General features: G+C 34.8%; 1 protein-coding gene and 1 long non-coding RNA gene across 7 annotated transcripts; one reads left to right on the top strand and one right to left on the bottom strand.

Annotated features, from left to right (window-relative positions):
• Nucleotides 1-4,714: 4,714 nt before the first annotated feature.
• LOC129874518 (uncharacterized) lies at nt 4,715-11,143 on the bottom strand. Of its 6 annotated transcripts, none has more exons than XR_008762916.1 (4): nt 11,007-11,143; nt 10,509-10,939; nt 6,728-6,912; nt 4,715-4,982 (listed from the first exon to the last, which is right to left on the bottom strand). It is a non-coding gene; the product is annotated as an uncharacterized LOC129874518 (long non-coding RNA). The 6 variants fall into 6 exon arrangements; XR_008762915.1 differs by lacking the exon at nt 11,007-11,143 and adding an exon at nt 9,021-9,161 and having other exon boundaries at nt 10,509-11,000; XR_008762917.1 differs by lacking the exon at nt 11,007-11,143 and having other exon boundaries at nt 10,509-10,610; nt 10,766-11,000.
• Nucleotides 11,144-12,155: 1,012 nt separating this feature from the next.
• Nucleotides 12,156-14,236, top strand: LOC129874396 (uncharacterized). The gene is made up of 3 exons (XM_055949678.1): nt 12,156-12,364; nt 12,459-12,526; nt 12,620-14,236. The coding sequence occupies exons 1-3, from the start codon at nt 12,283-12,285 to the stop codon at nt 13,286-13,288; spliced, it is 819 nt and encodes a 272-aa protein (XP_055805653.1). The 5' UTR covers nt 12,156-12,282; the 3' UTR covers nt 13,289-14,236.
• Nucleotides 14,237-18,224: the final 3,988 nt, after the last annotated feature.

Genomic DNA, 18,224 nt, shown 5'->3' with positions numbered 1-18,224 from the left:
ATCTAAACACGCCGACTCTGAAATTGAGGATTTTTGAAAAGACTCCGACAAAGTTCAAGACACTTTATCGCATATTCAGTGTGTGATAGTGTACAATCAAGAATCGATAGAAATAAAGTGACAAATAAATAGAATGTCAACAAATGTACAATTACGGTCTATAAATAAATAAAGAATTAAAAAATTGGTAATAATTTAAAGAATTTATGTATAAATAATGAACAAAAAATTATAAACAAAATACACAATTCACACTTTGCAAAAAAAATCAATGAATTTTAAAAAAATTGACATGTGAAAAATATGAACAGCAATATCTCCCTCAATTGAAAAATTGAGTCTCTCATGGTTTAAACCTGGATTGTTTTCCAGTAGAGTCGTCAAACTTTTATGCCCTATTTTTTATCGAGATAAGATAAAGCACAACTTATAGACTCTAAAAGGGTTAATTATTGTATAGAGTCATCACCTAATTTATTAAGGAAAATAAGAAAACCTATTTGATGCATGCACACTTTAATCTGCGAAAAAACAATTAAGATTCTAGTAAGGGTTTACATTATTTCGGAGGCAAGGTGTTAGGCATCCTTCAAAATCCACAAAATATGATACCCGACTAGACTTAATTTATCAAAAAGGGACGGAATAAAATTATTATTTGCAAGTATAACACACACACACACACACACATATATATATATATATATATATATATATATATATATATAATATGTACTAAAATTATATTAAAATATATTTATAAAAGAGTATGTATCAAGTAAGTAATGTATATTATCGTCAACTAATGTATGAAAATTCAAGACCCGACCTAGAGCCTAGTCGTAACACGGAGATTGAAACCCCGAAGGGCTCCAGCCAAGCCTCTTGTACATATCATAAGCATACATAAGGTAAAGTAAAAGCGAAAATATCATAAGAGAGTCTAAACCGTGAATAGTAAATGAAGAAATGTCACTTGACAACATAGACTTGAAATATTTGTCCAACTATATGCCTCTACTCATGAATATGGGCGGGGGCTAAGACATATCCCTAGCTCACTCTCACTATGAAACATAACAAAATTCCTTGAAACAATAACCAACTCAATGACTAGTCCCCGATAAATGAGGACTCACCACAACATCTTCGGATAGAAAGCCTACTAGCCTCGTAAATGAGTATGATCTTCAACCTCAACCCCTACATTATGAGACAATGTATGCAAAAAGTATGCATTAGTACGTTGGAATGTACTAAGTATGAGGGCTTGACATGCAACGTAAATCATGGAATGCAATGGTCAAGTAAAATCACATGGTGAGATGAGATAATTAAAGTTATGAAGAAAATCATATTGACCAAAGCATTTAAAAAGCATAAATTCAAAATCATAACATACTTAAGAGATCATACATATGTGGGATAGGAACCATAACCGACAATAATACCATGTGATCTATAACATGGAATCTCGTTGTCTCCCCATACAAAGAAGAAAAGGGGAATCTACTTGCCAAGTTAGACTCTACCCCGCTAGGCGGGTCATACATACGCTATATGTCGATCCAATAGCTAGGTCATGAAGGCAACCTACGGTGAAACGTAATTTATGGGACATGAGGCTGTTACTAAGATTTTGGTAGGGCCCCCACCTCAAGTCCACACGGAGCTAAGTCAAATCCCACGGAATACATGCATAGCATAGAAATCATAATATCATATATCATAGTCATTATCATAGGTTTGAAATCATAGAGTAGCTCATTTTCATAACATACTTGTAATGTGAGAATTGTCCTTTCATCATTATAATCATATTTGCATAATTCATATCGTTAGGTCTTAGGTCACCACATTGGGCCCTAAGTCACCTTACTTCATAACTTGCATAAAAATCATTCATTCAAAACATACTTATAGTCCATGATCATAATTGAAATACATAATAATAATTCATGCTTGTAAATTCATGATCATAGCTTATACTTGAAATTTAGATAAGGCATGAATGCATGATCAATTGATTTGAAAATCATGTACTTGACTTGAAAACATGCATGATCATAAACTTTATATCATCCCATACATAATTCATATAGATAATATCATTAGGAAGTGTAATTTAAAATACTCATAATCTTCATCATTACCCTAGAAATCAAAATAGGAGTATTCATGGAAAAACTCTTCAATTTAATGCAATAACCATCAATTTATATAAAAATAGACTCATGATCATAATTTGAATCAAAGTTCATGCAATAGGAGTAGAGATCATAAAACCCATAAAATACCATACTTTAATTTGATAGAAAACTTGAGAAATTGATTGGGCTTCATGGATGAAAGGATCCATGAATCAATACCCACATACCTTAAGTGAGAACACCAATTAATTTGGAAGAACTTGAGAGTTTTGATGGAGAGCTTGAGTGAATTTACTTGAAGTCTTCAATGGAGTCCTTGAGAGTCTTTTGTAGAGAGAAATATTTGAGTAGGTGAATTGCAGAAGAATGAATAGGTTGCATTAGGTCCTAAAAACGTCAAGGCTCATTAGCTAACAATTAGGGAAAAGTCTAAAACTCCCTTAGTAAAAATCCAACTCGGCCAGAAAATCCTTGCCAGGTCCGCATCGCGGACCTTTCTGTTTCGTCTAGCTTATTCGAAAATCTATCTTCCGATATATTGTCCTAAAAATCCACCGACACCTTTTTCCCGTAGGTTTTGACCCCCTGATCGATATTCTGAACTCAAATTTTCCAAAAAAATTAAGGATAACGCATTACATGAGCAGTCTATTCCCAAGGCATTTCTTAAGGCACTTGTGCATTTTGAGAAACGTTACAGAAAATAGGAGATAGACGATATATATATATATATATATATATATATATATATATATATATATAAGTATTTTTATTATGCATTATTAAAAGAATTTCCCTTTATTAATATAGAAAAAACGAACTTTTTTACCATATAAATAAAAAATATTTTATAATGTGTGGAAAGGAAAATATTTCTTTTATATAAGAAAAAAAAATAGCCGATGGTCTTTCGGAAACAGCCGTCCTACATTGGTAGGAGTTAGGTCTGCGTATACTTTACCCTCCCCAGATCCCACGATGTGGAATTTCACTGGGTTGTTGTTGTTGTATATAAGAAAAAAAGTATTCTCAAATAATAATAATAATAATAATAATAATAATAATAATAATAATAATAATAATAATAATAATAATAATAATAATAACTAAAATAAAATTCATCTTATAAACATGCGAGACCTTAGAAATCGACGGTAATTTTTTCATCGGCCACTTTTAAATTACATATAAAAAAATACAGTAAATGAAAATACATTTATGTAATACATAAATAAATAAAAAATGGCCAAACAATGGCAACAAACATAATTGACTATGGAAGAACTAATTAAACATCAACAACCAACAAAATCAATAAAGTTCACCTAACAAAAATCTTATAAAAAATGTAAATCATCAATTCCAACGAAATGAAAAGTGGTCAAACATGAACAAAATAAATAATAATAGTAAATGAATAAAGTAATGAAGAATAGTAAAAGTAATAACCAAAGTAAACAAAACAATGAATTTCACTCAATCATTCATAGACAGTGTAATGTAAAATGTAAATTTAAACTAAAATTTTCGTCTTTTAAAATAGGAAGGCCGCAAAAATCGACGAAGAGATTTTTTCATTGGCCAATTTCAACTTATAATATATAATATGTAATATAAACTTAAACTAAAATTTTCGTCTTTTAAAATGGAGAGGACTCAAAAATCGACGAAGTGATTTTTTCATTGGCCAATTTCAACTTGTAATATATAATATGTAATGTAAACTTAAGCTAAAATTTCCATCTATTAAAATGGAGAGGCCTCAAAAATCAATGGGGGAATTTTTTCATTGGCCATAATCAAAAACAGAAAATAACATCAAAAGCAATTTCAATAAGATAGAGACTCTACTAATTTTTCATTATTAGATCATATTTCTATTTAGATTAATGAAGAAGAGAATTCTATGCTGGGAAACGTTGTTGATTCTGATGAAGTAAAGAAAGTAGTTTTTAACCTTAATGGTGATAGTTCATGTGGGCCTGATGGTTTATCTAGCAGATTTTTTCAAACTTGTTGGGATATTGTGAGTCCTGATATCACCAGGATAGTTCAAAAAAAATCTCGGGTAATTCTTTGCCTAAGTCTATTACTCATACTAATTTAGTAATTATACCTAAGAAAGAAAATATTCAATCTTTCTCAGATATGAGACATATTAGTTTGAGTAACTCCGTTAACAAGATTTTATCCTGAATTATTCATGATAGAAAATGTGTTGCTAGCCCAGGAGTTGGTTTTAGACATTGGTAAGAGGGGGAAGCCAGATAATGTTATTATAAAGCTAGATATGGAAAAGGCGTATGATAGGGTCTCTTGATTTTTTCTGATGAAAGTACTTAGGAGACTAGATTTCTCTAATGCGGTTGTGGATATGATATGGAGGTTGGTGGCTAAAAACTATTATTCTATGCTATTGAATTATCACGACCCAATTTCTCGGTCATGATGACACCTGCCAACATTCACCCGCAGGTAAGCCTAACCCTTAAAACTTAACTCGAAACTAGAGGCAACGGAATACCAAACGGAAGATGAACAAATAAAATGGAAGGTAATAGCAATAAGAAGTAAAAGAACAATTGAATTAAAACACAAGGAACCACCCCAAGACATAACATTAGTCGATAATCAAGCATCTAAATCAAAATACGAGTACAAGGCTTTTATAGATACAAATATAAGTACAGACAATCTTCGAAAGCAAGTAAAGACTAGTCTTAATCCAACATAGATGGAAATCGACAACTCTGAACGCCGGGAACTCACCAAATCTTCTAATCAAGCTGCTCCGCACCAATCCAAATCAACGGAGATGACCCGTACTATGATCTGCAGGGGGGAAGTATAGTATGAGTACCAAACGAATGGTACTCAGTAGGCATAGGCCGACTGAGATCCATAGATAAAGCAAGTATAAATAACATATAACCAGGTAAATACTACACAAGTAACTAATCCTGAACTAACACACGACAGTACAAGAAATAAGGCAAAGAGATAGAATATAAGGATAAAGGAGTAGAGTCAAAGAACACACCTAAATTGCAAGTCAACAACCTAGTTACAATAAGAGGGTGCCATAGGAGCCAACTAAACAAGAAAGGAGTACTAATTGGCGCAGCTAATCACAGTCACCTAAGGACTAATTCAAGTGAACCTAGCAGGAAATACCACCAACAAATCTAACTAAGACACCCTGTATACCAACTACAAATAGAACAAAGGATAAGTACAAGTATGATAAAATAATAACAGACTGAACGCCCATACCCACGAAAGATATAAACACTGACAAACATACCCCAGCTCCCATAAAATTAGGAATCACACCATACAAATATACTAGTGATAGGCGATGCTAATGAATGCAAGTTTGTAGTAAAAATCAGTAACATCATCAGTGGCTCAGCAATCAACTAAGTGTATAAATTCACCCCGACCCTCGGCCTGCCAGGTAGGAACCATGCGGCTTCCACATCCAATTCAATAGTGCAATGACCAGAGGGGTCCATAGGGGACGTAGGAAGTCTGTATACACTACATAGGCCCGAATCAGGTCTTACATAGACATATAGTATCCCCGTAGTGGTACCAGAGAGTGAGTGGTCAAGCCAATATAGAAAAAGGGAGACACTGCGTCGGATAATCAAGTACAGGATAAAGGCATCCCAAATGCGGTAATAGTATAAAAAGGGAGACGGTGTGCCGGATATCAATAGAAACTGAGTGCATCCTCGATGCCTCTGAACTGATAGTATAAAATGGAGCACGTCCTTGACGCCTCAAAAATCTCAAAACCATTTTATCACAGTAGTCCAGGTGATATCGTTAAAAACCAGTTTAAAAGTAGTAAAATTGTGAGAATGTCTCCGGATGGTACCACAAAACGAGTGAATATGCTCAATCAATGCAAGCATGCCATCAGTATTCAAATAAGGTACACACAGTATGAATAGTACATCAAGTCATACCATACTGACAAGGCAAAGAAACTAATCTGGGGTCCAATCGCTCCTCGAATATGGCCTCGGGCCCAACAATGAATAATAGATAAGAAGGCATCATAAGCCTATCGTTAAACAAAAGCGAAACAATTGAGACATGTCTTAGAATCAAATAGGGAAGAAATATCTCTATGATCGACACCTTACCCCAAAAATGCCATCGCAGCTTCCAATGAGGACAGCTAAGCCAAACCTACGGCTACAACGAGCCAAAGAGGTCTCCGGCACTAGCACTAAGGTATGATATCCATAACAAACCCTACCAGAAGCTACACCTAGCTATAAGGGCAATAAAACACCTGCTAAAGCACCTAAGGCTCAAACCTAGCCTAAGGCCATCAATAACAATCCTAAACAAGATAATAATGCTAAGTCAACACCACAACCAAGGCCCATAGCCTAATCTAAGGATTTCATGGGACTATTCTAGCCTAAAGCTCACCTGGGAAACAAGAAAACGAAATAGGAAGAAGAGAACGCTAATCTCGATAAATACGAATCTAAATCACATGAAATAAATACTAAGAAGTATCTACTAAAACTCAGTTAAGGTGGAAGACCGTAGCCTACCTCAAAGTCGATCACGCACACTCCAAATCCACCAAATTGATGATCTTCACCTCCAAATCACCTCCAATTGCCGCCACGCTAATAAAATATTGATCACGATGTCAATGCGAATGTTTCAACACCAAATTCAAATTTTTCAGAGATGAATCCAAAATTGGATCTAAAACGGGATTGTGGGACCTGCACTGAAAATTGCAAAATTGACTCCGTGAAAAGGATCATTTGAGCTTACTGAACTTTTGTTCCAAAATATAGCACAATTCGATGCTCGAAAACACCGGAATTAGATCATGTAATAATTTCACAATTAAAGCTAATGTTTAAGCTTGGGCAGCCCCTTTGGGGAGGAAATTACTCAAAATGTTGATATTCATGCTTTCCGAACACTACACAACGAACCCATAATCCACATAATACCCAGCACTCTGAATCACCTCCATCGGAGACCTATAGCTCAAGAAATCAAAAATCTATTAAAGAGAAAAGTCAAGAGGAGGGCAACAACTAAAACTAATAAAACGCCTCAAACACCCATCACTTTCCAATCACACCACTACGTTCTCCTCAAAAACCCACGTAAGATAGACTTTTGAATCACTCAATATGGACGTGGAATGCTCAAGAAATAGTGTTTCGAAAATGAAGGTTGAAGGCTGATTTTTGGCTTTAAATAAAAGCGCGTTGGTCGTAAAAAATCAAAATCTGATCTAAGGGCTGCACCAGATTTTAGCTTTTGCTATATTTTAAAGTCTCCGAATGGACTCTAGAGATTCATTTGAAACCCGATAAAAATAAATCAGATATGCTAAACCACTAAATTCGATATTCTAGACTCTAACGATTTTAAAATTTTCATCCAAATTCATCTCGATAAAAATTAGGTCCCACACTCAGCACTGTTTTGAGCTAAAATCCACAAGAAGGATCAACAGTCTTAGGAATCGCACCAAAGATTGTTTTAGACCAAACTCAATATGCTGACGGATTTTTAATCCGAGTGGATTTTCCAAGAATGTTGACCAAAGTCAATCTTAGGCCAAATTTCAAAGGCTAAAGTACCAAACGGCCTCAAACTCGCACCAAATGCCTCGATGCTCGCGCCGACCATGATACTAGCCTAATTTGGCTATTCCAAAGCTGATGGAACTGTCAAAATTCCATTCTAAGATCGTATTTTTGGAGTTTTGACCAAAGTCAACTGTTCAAACTCTAAGAACTCCAAAATAGGGAAACTGACATAAAACCTAGATGAACGACCAGACGACCGGACTGTCAGTGCCAGCAAGTCATGAATGACTTGGGGTCGCTTCAGAAAATCTCTAAACGCTGAAAGGATTGGAAAACAGAAAAAATGACCTAGAGGGTCATTACATGAATGGTCAGTCTTCTGGTATTTTTCATTCCACTAGAGGGGTGAAACAGGGTGACTCTTTATCCCCAACTTTATTTATTTTATCTGCAGTGGTTCTCACTAGGACTTTGAATCATCTTTTTAAGGATGATCTGTTTGTAGGTTATGGGAAGCCAAAATGGAGTTCTAAGCTGAACCATTTGGCATATGCTGATGATACCATTTTTTGCATCTTCTAATGAGCTTTCATTACAGAAAATTATGTTTGTTTAGCAAGAATATGAAAAACAGTCAGGACAGAAAATTAACAAGGAGAAAAGCTTCCACTATATGCATCAGAAATTAGTAACAGTCTCTATTGATAAGGTAGAGTAGTGTACTGGTTTTACAAGAGGTTTCTTTCCTATAAAATACTTAGGCCGCCTTATTAATTATCAGAGGAAGAGAAAAGAACACTATGAAGAGCTCATTGATAAGGTAAAAGGGAAACTACAAGCTTGGAAGGAGAAGATGTTGTCAGTTGGAGGTAAGGAAGTATTAATCTTAAGTGTTCTACAAAGCACTCCCATTTATGTTCTATCTGCTATTGTCCCTGCTAGTTGTGCTGTTAAAATTTCCAAAAGATTTTTGCTAAATTTTTCTGGAGTAACAAGGAATCAGGCAAAAGTAAACATTGGTTTAACTGGAATGATCTTTGTCTTTCTAAACAGGAAAGTGGTTTAGGTTTTAAATCTCTGTTTGATGTTTCACAGGCATTGTATGCTTTTGGTGGAGATTTAGGACTCAAAATAATTTGTGGTCTAATTTTATGTGGAACAAATATTGTAAGAAGTAAATCCCATCTTTGGTTCGATAGAATAATAGTTCTCAGGTATGGAAGTTTATGTTGCAGAAAAGAGAGAAAATAGAACAAGTATTGTGGTGGGAACAAAAAGGGGGTACCTCTACAATTTGGTATGATGATTGGACCAACCTAGATCCATTATTTATGCACCAAGGTATCTTCTTGCCATGATGTGAGGGATATAGGGATCTTTCTTAATGATGACCGTTGGATGTATGAAGAGATGATTGATGTAATTCCTGGGTATGTGATTCAGCACATTAGAAAGAACATGCAGGAAGTTAAATTGACTTATCAATGTGATAAGCTATGGTGGACTCATTCTAGCTCTGGAAAATTCAGTGTTAAAAGTGCTTGAGAGATTTTGAGACAGAGAGGAGATGTGAATGATGATTTGAAGTAGCTTTGGTTTTGGTGTAAAAGTTTATCTTTCAAAATATTCTTTCTTCCATGGAGAGTTTCGCAAAGCAAACTACCTATAGCTTGTCTATTGCATATTTGGAATCCTAATATTCCAGAAGATTGTGTATGTTGTTCTATCCCTAGTAGAGATAATATTCAACATTTGTTTCTAAAGGGTGAAATTACAGACTCTGTTTTGCAGCACTATTATAGGGCAGCTGAATTTGTTCCATTGAATTCTTTGAAACAAAATATCAGACAATGGTGGAGTAGAAATGGTAATTGTAGAGAAAATATTGTTTTCAAGTGGTTCCAATGATCATATTATGGTACCTATGGAAAAGGAGAAATACAGTGGTTAATGGTGGAATCTATTCTGTATATAAGATATTTGTGGAGATTAATGATTCCATCCTAAAATTCTTAAAAGCTAGATTTAAGATTAAATGGGGTGGTAGGAGGTGGCCAGAGATTGTTTCTTTGTTGGAAGGACTAAGACCTACTGTTTCTATCAAGATTGTGAGATGGAACCCCTCCCCCCCCCCCCCCCCAAACAAATGGATTGGCTAAAGTGTAATACTGATGGAGCATCAAAAGGAAATCTAAACCCTAGCACACTGCTTTTTGTATTAGAAACTATATAGGGGATTTAATTGTTGCAAAGGGTGTCAGAATGGAGGACACAACTAGTTTGGTAGCAGAGGCAAGGGAAATAAAGGAGTGCTTAATGTTTTGTCAAGCATAGAGGCTTAATAGTCTGATAATTGAATTAGATTCAAGGTCTTCGGTACATATTCTGGAAAGGAATTAGGAAATCCCTTGGTGTGTTACTGTGGAAGTCAGTTGTATTCTAAGGATAAGAGACCAGTTATCATAAGAGTAAAGCATTCCCCTAGAGAAGGAAATGCTCTTGCTGATTATTTAGCTAACCTTGTTTTCATTTTTGCAGGTGATTTTCAACTAAACTATGTTCAAGACATGCCTAGTGAAGGTAGGAAAATCCTAGATCTAGACAAACATTGTGTTCCTTACATAAGAAGAAGAACATCATGGTGATATAGAGACTACATCTATAAAGATTTAAAGTAGAAGTTTTATAGGTAGTCAATAGGGATTTGATTGTGGAGTGAACAGATTATGAAGCTTATATTCTTGAAAACATTTCTTTGATTAAGTATTCGCACCTGGTGAGAGCTCTAAGGTATAAATCTGATATGCAATCAAGGAATGTAGGCTTAAATGTGTTCCATCTGCAAGTTACTTCCGCTTTGGTCTACAACTGGATCCTGAAAAACTTCCAACATGAAGTTTCGTAAATTTGTACAATGCAGATCAGATCTATTGACTAGGTGGGGGTATCAATCTCATTGAGACTCAATCCACCAGTCATTAGAAAAGTGAAGTAAAGTACAATCAGAGGAGAAACAAAAGGAATAACAACTTAGCATAATCGGGAAGGGGTCGAGCATTTGGAGTCTGAACAATGAAGCCGTGGGTTGCTGGAGTATCGGCAAGAGAAACGGACGAAGAAGATGAAGATGGCTGAGCTGTGACTGTGGGCAAGAGATTGGAGCTGAAACGCCCCATTTTAGCTGGTTTTTATTTGGGTCAAAAGCTACATATTTTTTGCATCAGATGACTTAGTAAAGCTATAAACATTAGATTGAAGGGTGTCAGCTTACCTGAGACGAAGATTACGGCTAAGCAGTTGAATAAAAAGATGGATTGACGCAGCTAGAAAACCTTCACTTTCCTATTCTGATAATTTTGGTTTTTTGTTTAGAACATTTATTATCTTTCTTTCATTTTTGGTGGTTTATCTTGAGTGGGCTGGGTTGTTCTAGACCCATTTGAGAGCTGTTCATTTTATTTTATTTTATTTATCTCAATCCCAAAAGGAAAAATATTTATCCTCAAATATTTCATTACTTTCATACCTTTTTTTATTTTAAAATGACATTAATTTATTTTAAAATTTGCGTGCCGACATTAGTGTCACCCTACATGATACTGATGGGGTATCAACATACCGCCAGAGTATCACAGAGGATTAAGCTTAGTCTTATATGATACCGACATGGTATCAATATACCGACGGAATATCACAAAGAATATATTTACTAATTTAGAGTTTAATAAATAAGATTGTGAATTTAATAAATTTTTCTTAATTATTTTATTTTTATTTCTTAAAAAAAAAAGCTTAATCATATATGATACTGATAAGACATCAATAAACCGATGGAGTATCACAAAAATTAAATTAAATTTTATATGATACCGATGAAGTATTATAGAGATTATTTCATAACAGTGATGTTAATTTCATCATGACGTCATGCGTGAAATTAAAAGAGAGAAAATGGAGTAAGAGGATAAATAATTTAGACCACGAGTCTATTAAGGTTAAATAGTTTGGATTGATTCTAATTTGAATAAATAGTTTCACAATTAGGTCTATATAATGTAATTTTTCCAAAAAAATTAGTACATCATAAAAATATGACTTAGAACCCGTTTGGATTAGCTTATAAGCTATTTTTAATTTTTTTGAATGTTTGGCTGACCAACTTAAAGTCATTTTGTGCTTAAAATAAGCTTCTAAAAATAATTGAGTTTGTTTGATTTAACTTATCTAAAATAGCTTATAAGCTGAAAATAGCTTATAAGACAAAAAATAAATTAAATTACCCCAATTTTATTTAGATAATAATAAATAATTTTTAATTTATAAACAACTTAAAAAAAAACTTATTCAAACATATTTTTATTTTAACAATTTTATTACTTTATCGCTCAAAAATAGATTCGAGACTCTTTGAAACGGGCCGTAAATCATGGGTGGAAGGAAGTCCAGTGGGGCCCCACCACTTTCACTTATTAACTATCTGGAGAAAGGTTGAAAGTGATGAGATAGAGACGGTGTGTTGTTTTGAAAGTGAAAGGTCGGAATGTGAAATGGCTCTATTTGCTGACACCAATTTGGGCACTCGCATTGTTGTCCTTGTTTCTCCCTACACTACACCAAACCACTTCAAGAGTCAGTTTTTGCCTCTTCTTCCATTTCAACATCATTCAAAATCTTTATCTATTTTTATGATTTGTTGTGATTTTGTTTGAACGTCTATTTGTAGGAGAAGTTGAAAGGGCTCACTTGAATTGTTTCCCACAACTGGGGCAGATCAAAGTCGATGCTGTTATGGTATGCTTTAACTAACTCCTCTTATTTTGTTTTCTCAAATTATATTTTAAATAAATAAATCATTCACTCATTCATTCATCTTTTGTCTCACAGGTGGAAAGGAACTCATGCTTTTACCACCTTCCTGAAACTTTGCCTCTAAAGCATGTTCTAAAGGGATTTAGGCCACTAGTACACGTCCGAGTTTGCCAATATAGCATTTTAAAGGGATTTAGCACTATTTCTGGTCCCATGAAACTTAAAACTTGTACAGCAGGCCCAAAAGTTGAAAAGTTAAAATGCAGAAGAAAATTGAAGAAGATGAAAAGATTTGCCTGCCTTAAAGGTGCATTTTTAAGAATTGTTCATTTGAAGAAGAGGAAGAAGAAGAAAAGGAACAAAGGTAGGAAAGCGTACAAATTTAAGTGCCTAGAAGGACCTGATGAGCCTCTAGTTGTTTCCATGGCATATGGATGTGAAGGTAAGGAACAGAGTTCTGATTTATCCGAAGCAGTTTCAGTTTCGGGTATTATCAGGAAATATTTCTCAAGTCATGATGAGGTGAACTCTCATGCGTTGCTGTCTCCTTTTCCAGCTGAAACACCTTCTGATCAAAGTGCTAATAGAGCCTCAATAACTAATTCTAAGTCTAAACGGATTGAAATTGGAAGTCGTATTGTTTCCGCCTCAAAAAGTCTCTCTAGTCTTCCCAGTAGAAGACTGCTGCCCAGTCCTGCTCCTCTTATTCCAAGTCTAGTATTTGAGATTTCTGATGAGGATTAGTGAAAATGGAACTCATGCTATAAACTTTACATGCCATTTCTGATCTATGAACTTCATCTTTGTACTGAACTTATGCTTCACTGCTGGTTCCATTTCTGGTTTAGTTCTACTGGAGAATATGTTCAGTCGTAGATTTGAAAGGTTGGTGTAAAGATTTCTAACTGTTGCGGCTCAGATGTGAAGAATCATTTCCCTTTTTAGCCTCATGCTGTATATATGTAAAGGATTAATCACTGTTTCTACAAGGTTGATGGCATTCCCTAGGCATTTATGGTTCATTTGATTTTGTCCCATGCCGTTCTTGTGCAGCAAGGGACCATCTATCCTTCCCTGTAATTTTGCATTCTCTGGCTGGTTATTCTCCATGCAGGAACTATTTATGTTGTACTTTTTAGGATCATTTGTCTGAAAAAACATGATCAAACTACATTTGAAAAATTAGATGAGAGATTTGAGAGCTTCTACAGTAAATTTTCTACATAGACTAGTCATGTAGCTGATTCTGTTCCTCATGAGAAGATCTTCTGAATGGGCTGACCGTCTTTAATCTTGGAAAGTTTCTCTTCTCGTTTTTTTCATTCTTTTCTTATGAGGTCGTGTACAATAACCTTAACCCCACAAGCCTGGGCTGGGCCTACCTCCTTTTTGAAACGGCAGTCAGAATGATGATTTGTAGACTTGGTTTGCCTTTGCAGCTAGTCAAACAATGGAATTCCAAACAGTTTGAAGAGTCTTTAGTTCCTTTTGCTTTGGACATAAAACTATCTCGTTTGGTGAGGGATAAAAAAATAGTTTAGGATAAAATTTTGATGTTTTGTTTGGTTGTCAAGTTTGGGATAACTTATCCCACCATTTATACTATAAGTTATCCCATATTTTAGGATAATTAATTATGGGATAACTTGTTCCCTACTAAATGTAAGAGTTAAGTTGCCTAACATAAAGTCTTAACTCACAATTACTTAGAAAAAGACAAGTGTTATCAGCATTCTTTTTAAGCCTGCAATGTTTATGGCTCTAAATTTATTTGTGTGGCAGCTTATATCAAATCCTACACAATGGTTTGGTTATAGCTTTGTATACAGTTCTGACATTGTTGACAGTTTCAGGCACGGCTTGATCTATAGAGCTATAATAGTGGTTATCGAATTAACTAACACAGAGAACATACAGGAACTCTTGCCAAGCTTTATTAATATCAAAATTCAACAAAGGAAAGGCTTCACGAATTAGACTAAGACTCATAACACTCTCTTGATGCCTTCGTCGAATTTTGGCCCTCTTTTAAAATCGTTGCACAAGACAGTTACAACAGTTATAACCGACCATGTGCCTGGTACATGCTTACAACAATCCTTATATGAAATTAACTAATATTACAACAGGCATATTCTAACAACCTATTCAAATTTGAATTCAAAATACATTAGCCATGTGCCTTCCACATGTCCTCCAATGCCATAACCATTTGCCACAAGCTCACACTTAGAATATTTCTTGACTGCTTCCACACTTAATTTTATTTTCTGATTCTTGCCAACTTCGTGCCAACACTTGAATCTACTTTGTCTTGCCATCGTCAAGTCCCACAACCTTGCCTTTTCAAGCCAACAAACCAAACCGTAATTATGCTTATTAAGCAAGGGTGAATTATATAAACAGGCTTCTCAATCATTCTTCTCTTTTTTTCCGATCCAGTTCCATCAACAACACCACATCTAGTGAAATCCATAAGTGAGTTTTGGAGATAGAGAGACGTTTTCGAAAGATCCTCGGTTCAAATACAACAATCCCAAATACAACGAAGACAATATAGCAAGTCACAACAAAATATTGCAATAATCGGAACACAATGAACAACATACTTAGATACATTATTGAAAATGATACTTTCAAAATTGGGAGGAGTTTTTCAAATAGTACATCAACGATACTTTAAAACACCCACTTTTATCAGCAGGAAAATTCAGACTTTGGTCATTGGCTCAATGCCCTTAAATGGAGTTTTATTTTCCCGAATTTTTATCCCAGATTCAAGTTCCCTTAACTGTTCTTCTGAATCAGTCAGTGATATGGATTCAACTATAAACATAAACACCCAATCGATTATCTATTACCATTTTTGAGATCTGAAACAAATCAATAGCTAAGAAAATCAGTATGTAATTTTCAAAGTTTTCCACCCAAAATGTTTTTCTATTCAGTATGTAAATTTCAATTCTGACCTCAAACGACCACACCAAATCAAAATTTTCAGCTTCCAATTTCGTTTTCAGAGGTTCCAACATTAGAGTCTCGAAATGCCTACCAACACTAAGCTTCTCAGTTTAGTTGCTACTGATTTACTTTCTAAGGTACACTTATTTAGCTATGCACAAGTTTTGAGAGAGTTTATATTAGATGCACCTAATAATAGTTTGGGAATGTTCTTTTAAAAATACAATGGTGATTAGTTTTCCTACATTGGACATCCATAATTCATGTATTAAGCTTCTCTAGCATGTAACCACATCTAACTTAAGTAATTGAATTGAGGTCGAGAAAGACTAAATTAAGTCTTGTAAAATGCAACTTACTAAAACAGTTGTTTTAAGTGTATCTTTCAAGGATATAAAAAGAGAGGTGAGCAAAAAGACAAATTTCTTTGTAGTTGTTTAGGATCTAATTCCTTCATCTATAGAGAGGTGAGTGAAAACATGTCTATTAGACTATTGTTGAACACTAACTCAAAAGGCAATGGCTCTGACTATTACAAAACCCATATTTATTGCCTATTGAATTTTGTTTTTTTGCCAAAGCTTTAGTTTTAAGGGGTTTGTTTGTATCGTAAATGAATGTGCATTTAAGATAAAAAATTGATGTCGCACCCAAAGGGGTGGTCTAGTGGTCAATGAGTGGTTGAGAACCCTGATGTCTCAGGTTCAAAACTCAGCGAAGACAAAAACACTAGGTGATTCTTTCCATATGTTCTAGCCGTGGTGGACAGAGGAACCTGGTACATTTTGCCGATGGGAGGTGGCAGATATTCTATGGGATTAGTCGAGGTGTGCGAAAATTGGCCCGGACACCACAATCATAAAAAAAAGGATCAAAAGATAAGAATATAGTCTCTTGAAATGACATCTAGATATGCTGAGAAGGAACTTCTAATAGAGGCAACTGCTTCGTACATTCATATGGAGTAGGATCGCCTGCACCTTGATATTTGGCGCTTTTTTGTTGGTCAAGCTAGATGCAGAGAATTGCGTAAAAAGTGAACGATACTTTCGTGGTATACTTGTCTAAAAAGAAAAAAAGAGTAGTATGCCCAAGTATATATTTAGTTTGCAACACCTTAATCAATATATTTGCTAAGTGAGGAAACCTGATTAAGGTTTAGACTATCTTAAAAATGGGGAATGAAGAAACTTTTAATTTATTTGAATGTTATGGTACGAGGGTCGGATATGCATTGATATATATGGAAAGAAGACACCTGGGCTTCTTTTTTTTTATGATGAAGCAAGAAGGATTTATGCCTTATTAAGTGGATACTGATCGACATCTTCGGCTGTCATGCAGGTATGATGGACAAAGGAAGGTTAATGGATTCTATGAAGAAGGATTATACTGCCATTTTTGAATAAAATATCACAATTTTCTAACTCATCTTCTACTCTCGGTGGCTCTATAGGAGAAACATTTTAGCTTGTGCGTAAAGTGACTGATCAACCAAGGAGTATCAAGTATGATGCATGATGTTGTTGGAATTTTCGATGAGGTACTAAAATACCCACCACTAAATTGCTGAGAAATCTGAAGCTTTTTGACATGGAGCTAACTAACTCAAAAAGTTTTGTTCATTTTTTTGTTTGATTTTGGGTTTTCTGTTGTTTTGAATAATTTCTTGCTACATTTGTACATGCACGTCTGGAATTGTATCTAATTTTGATATGCATGTTTGGAACGAAATGTCTAGGTTCCTGTTCTTTGTTTCTGATTTTGGCATTTTAAAGATGGAGAGATTGTGGATTACCTACGTCCTTTCTTTCTTCGGTCAGTGTGGTTTATGTTAGTAAACTGTATTGGAAAATATTAAAACAGTAACAAAAATTAAAAGTAATAAAACACAGAATCTGAAAATTAATTCAAGAACAAAATCGAGCTCACTGACTGCACAGTGTGTCCTTAAGGAAATTATTCCCCTCAAAGTACCCGAGGTTTTGGAATCTTTCCTCCCAGGATAGAACGATTTACTCACCAAAGTAGAGGTACTGCTAATTTTTGGTGACTGCGAACCACTTGATGGCTGTATTTCACACGAGTTTTAGGAAGTACAGAAAGAAGAAGAAGATGGTATGTTCAGAATTTCGTATGGAACATTCTGAGGATTAACAAATATATATAGACTGTTTACACCTTTTAAGAAAAGGCATCTGTTGGGAAAAAGTTTGCCTGTTGAGAAAAGGTTTGCAACTTTTCGGACAAGGTTGCAACCTTTCAAAAATCCGTTGGAAAAAACAGAGGGAAATTTTAAATTAATCCGGGAAAGAAACGGATCGCGGATCGCGGGTCAGATTTTTTTTTTTACTTAATTAATTAAATAAATAAATAATATTAATTAATTAAAAATTTAAAGAAAATTTGGTCCAAAAAGATTATCAATCATATCAATTGACCAAATCCAAATCCAAATTCAAACTCAAATCCAAATCCAAAGCCAAAGCCGAAGCCGAAGCCGTAGCCATAGCCGAAGCCGAGCCGAGCGAGCGACAATGACGACGGCGCGAGGGGGGAGACCCTCTTCTTGACCCTTTAGCAACATGAAGGAGTGCTTCTACTTTTAAGTAGGAGACTTTTCATTTCCACCACCTATGTGGGACCAAAGCTTATTTAATAAAACAAAAAAGAACATATCATTTCCTCTCCACTTCTTTTTCCCTCAATTTCTCATTCA

Source organism: Solanum dulcamara, chromosome 11 (genome assembly GCF_947179165.1).
Source record: "Solanum dulcamara chromosome 11, daSolDulc1.2, whole genome shotgun sequence".
Lineage (NCBI taxonomy): Eukaryota > Viridiplantae > Streptophyta > Magnoliopsida > Solanales > Solanaceae > Solanum > Solanum dulcamara.
The sequence above is the reverse complement of the archived record's forward strand: the minus strand, read 5'-3'. Positions and strand labels throughout refer to the sequence as shown.

Excerpts from the sequence above, each read along its gene's own strand:
- LOC129874396 (XM_055949678.1), top strand. The coding sequence starts at position 12,283 with ATGGCTCTATTTGCTGACACCAATTTGGGCACTCGCATTGTTGTCCTT. Across the intron at positions 12,365-12,458 it reads TACACCAAACCACTTCAAGA|GAGAAGTTGAAAGGGCTCAC; the intron begins GTCAGTTTTTGC and ends GTCTATTTGTAG. Across the intron at positions 12,527-12,619 it reads TCAAAGTCGATGCTGTTATG|GTGGAAAGGAACTCATGCTT; the intron begins GTATGCTTTAAC and ends TTTGTCTCACAG.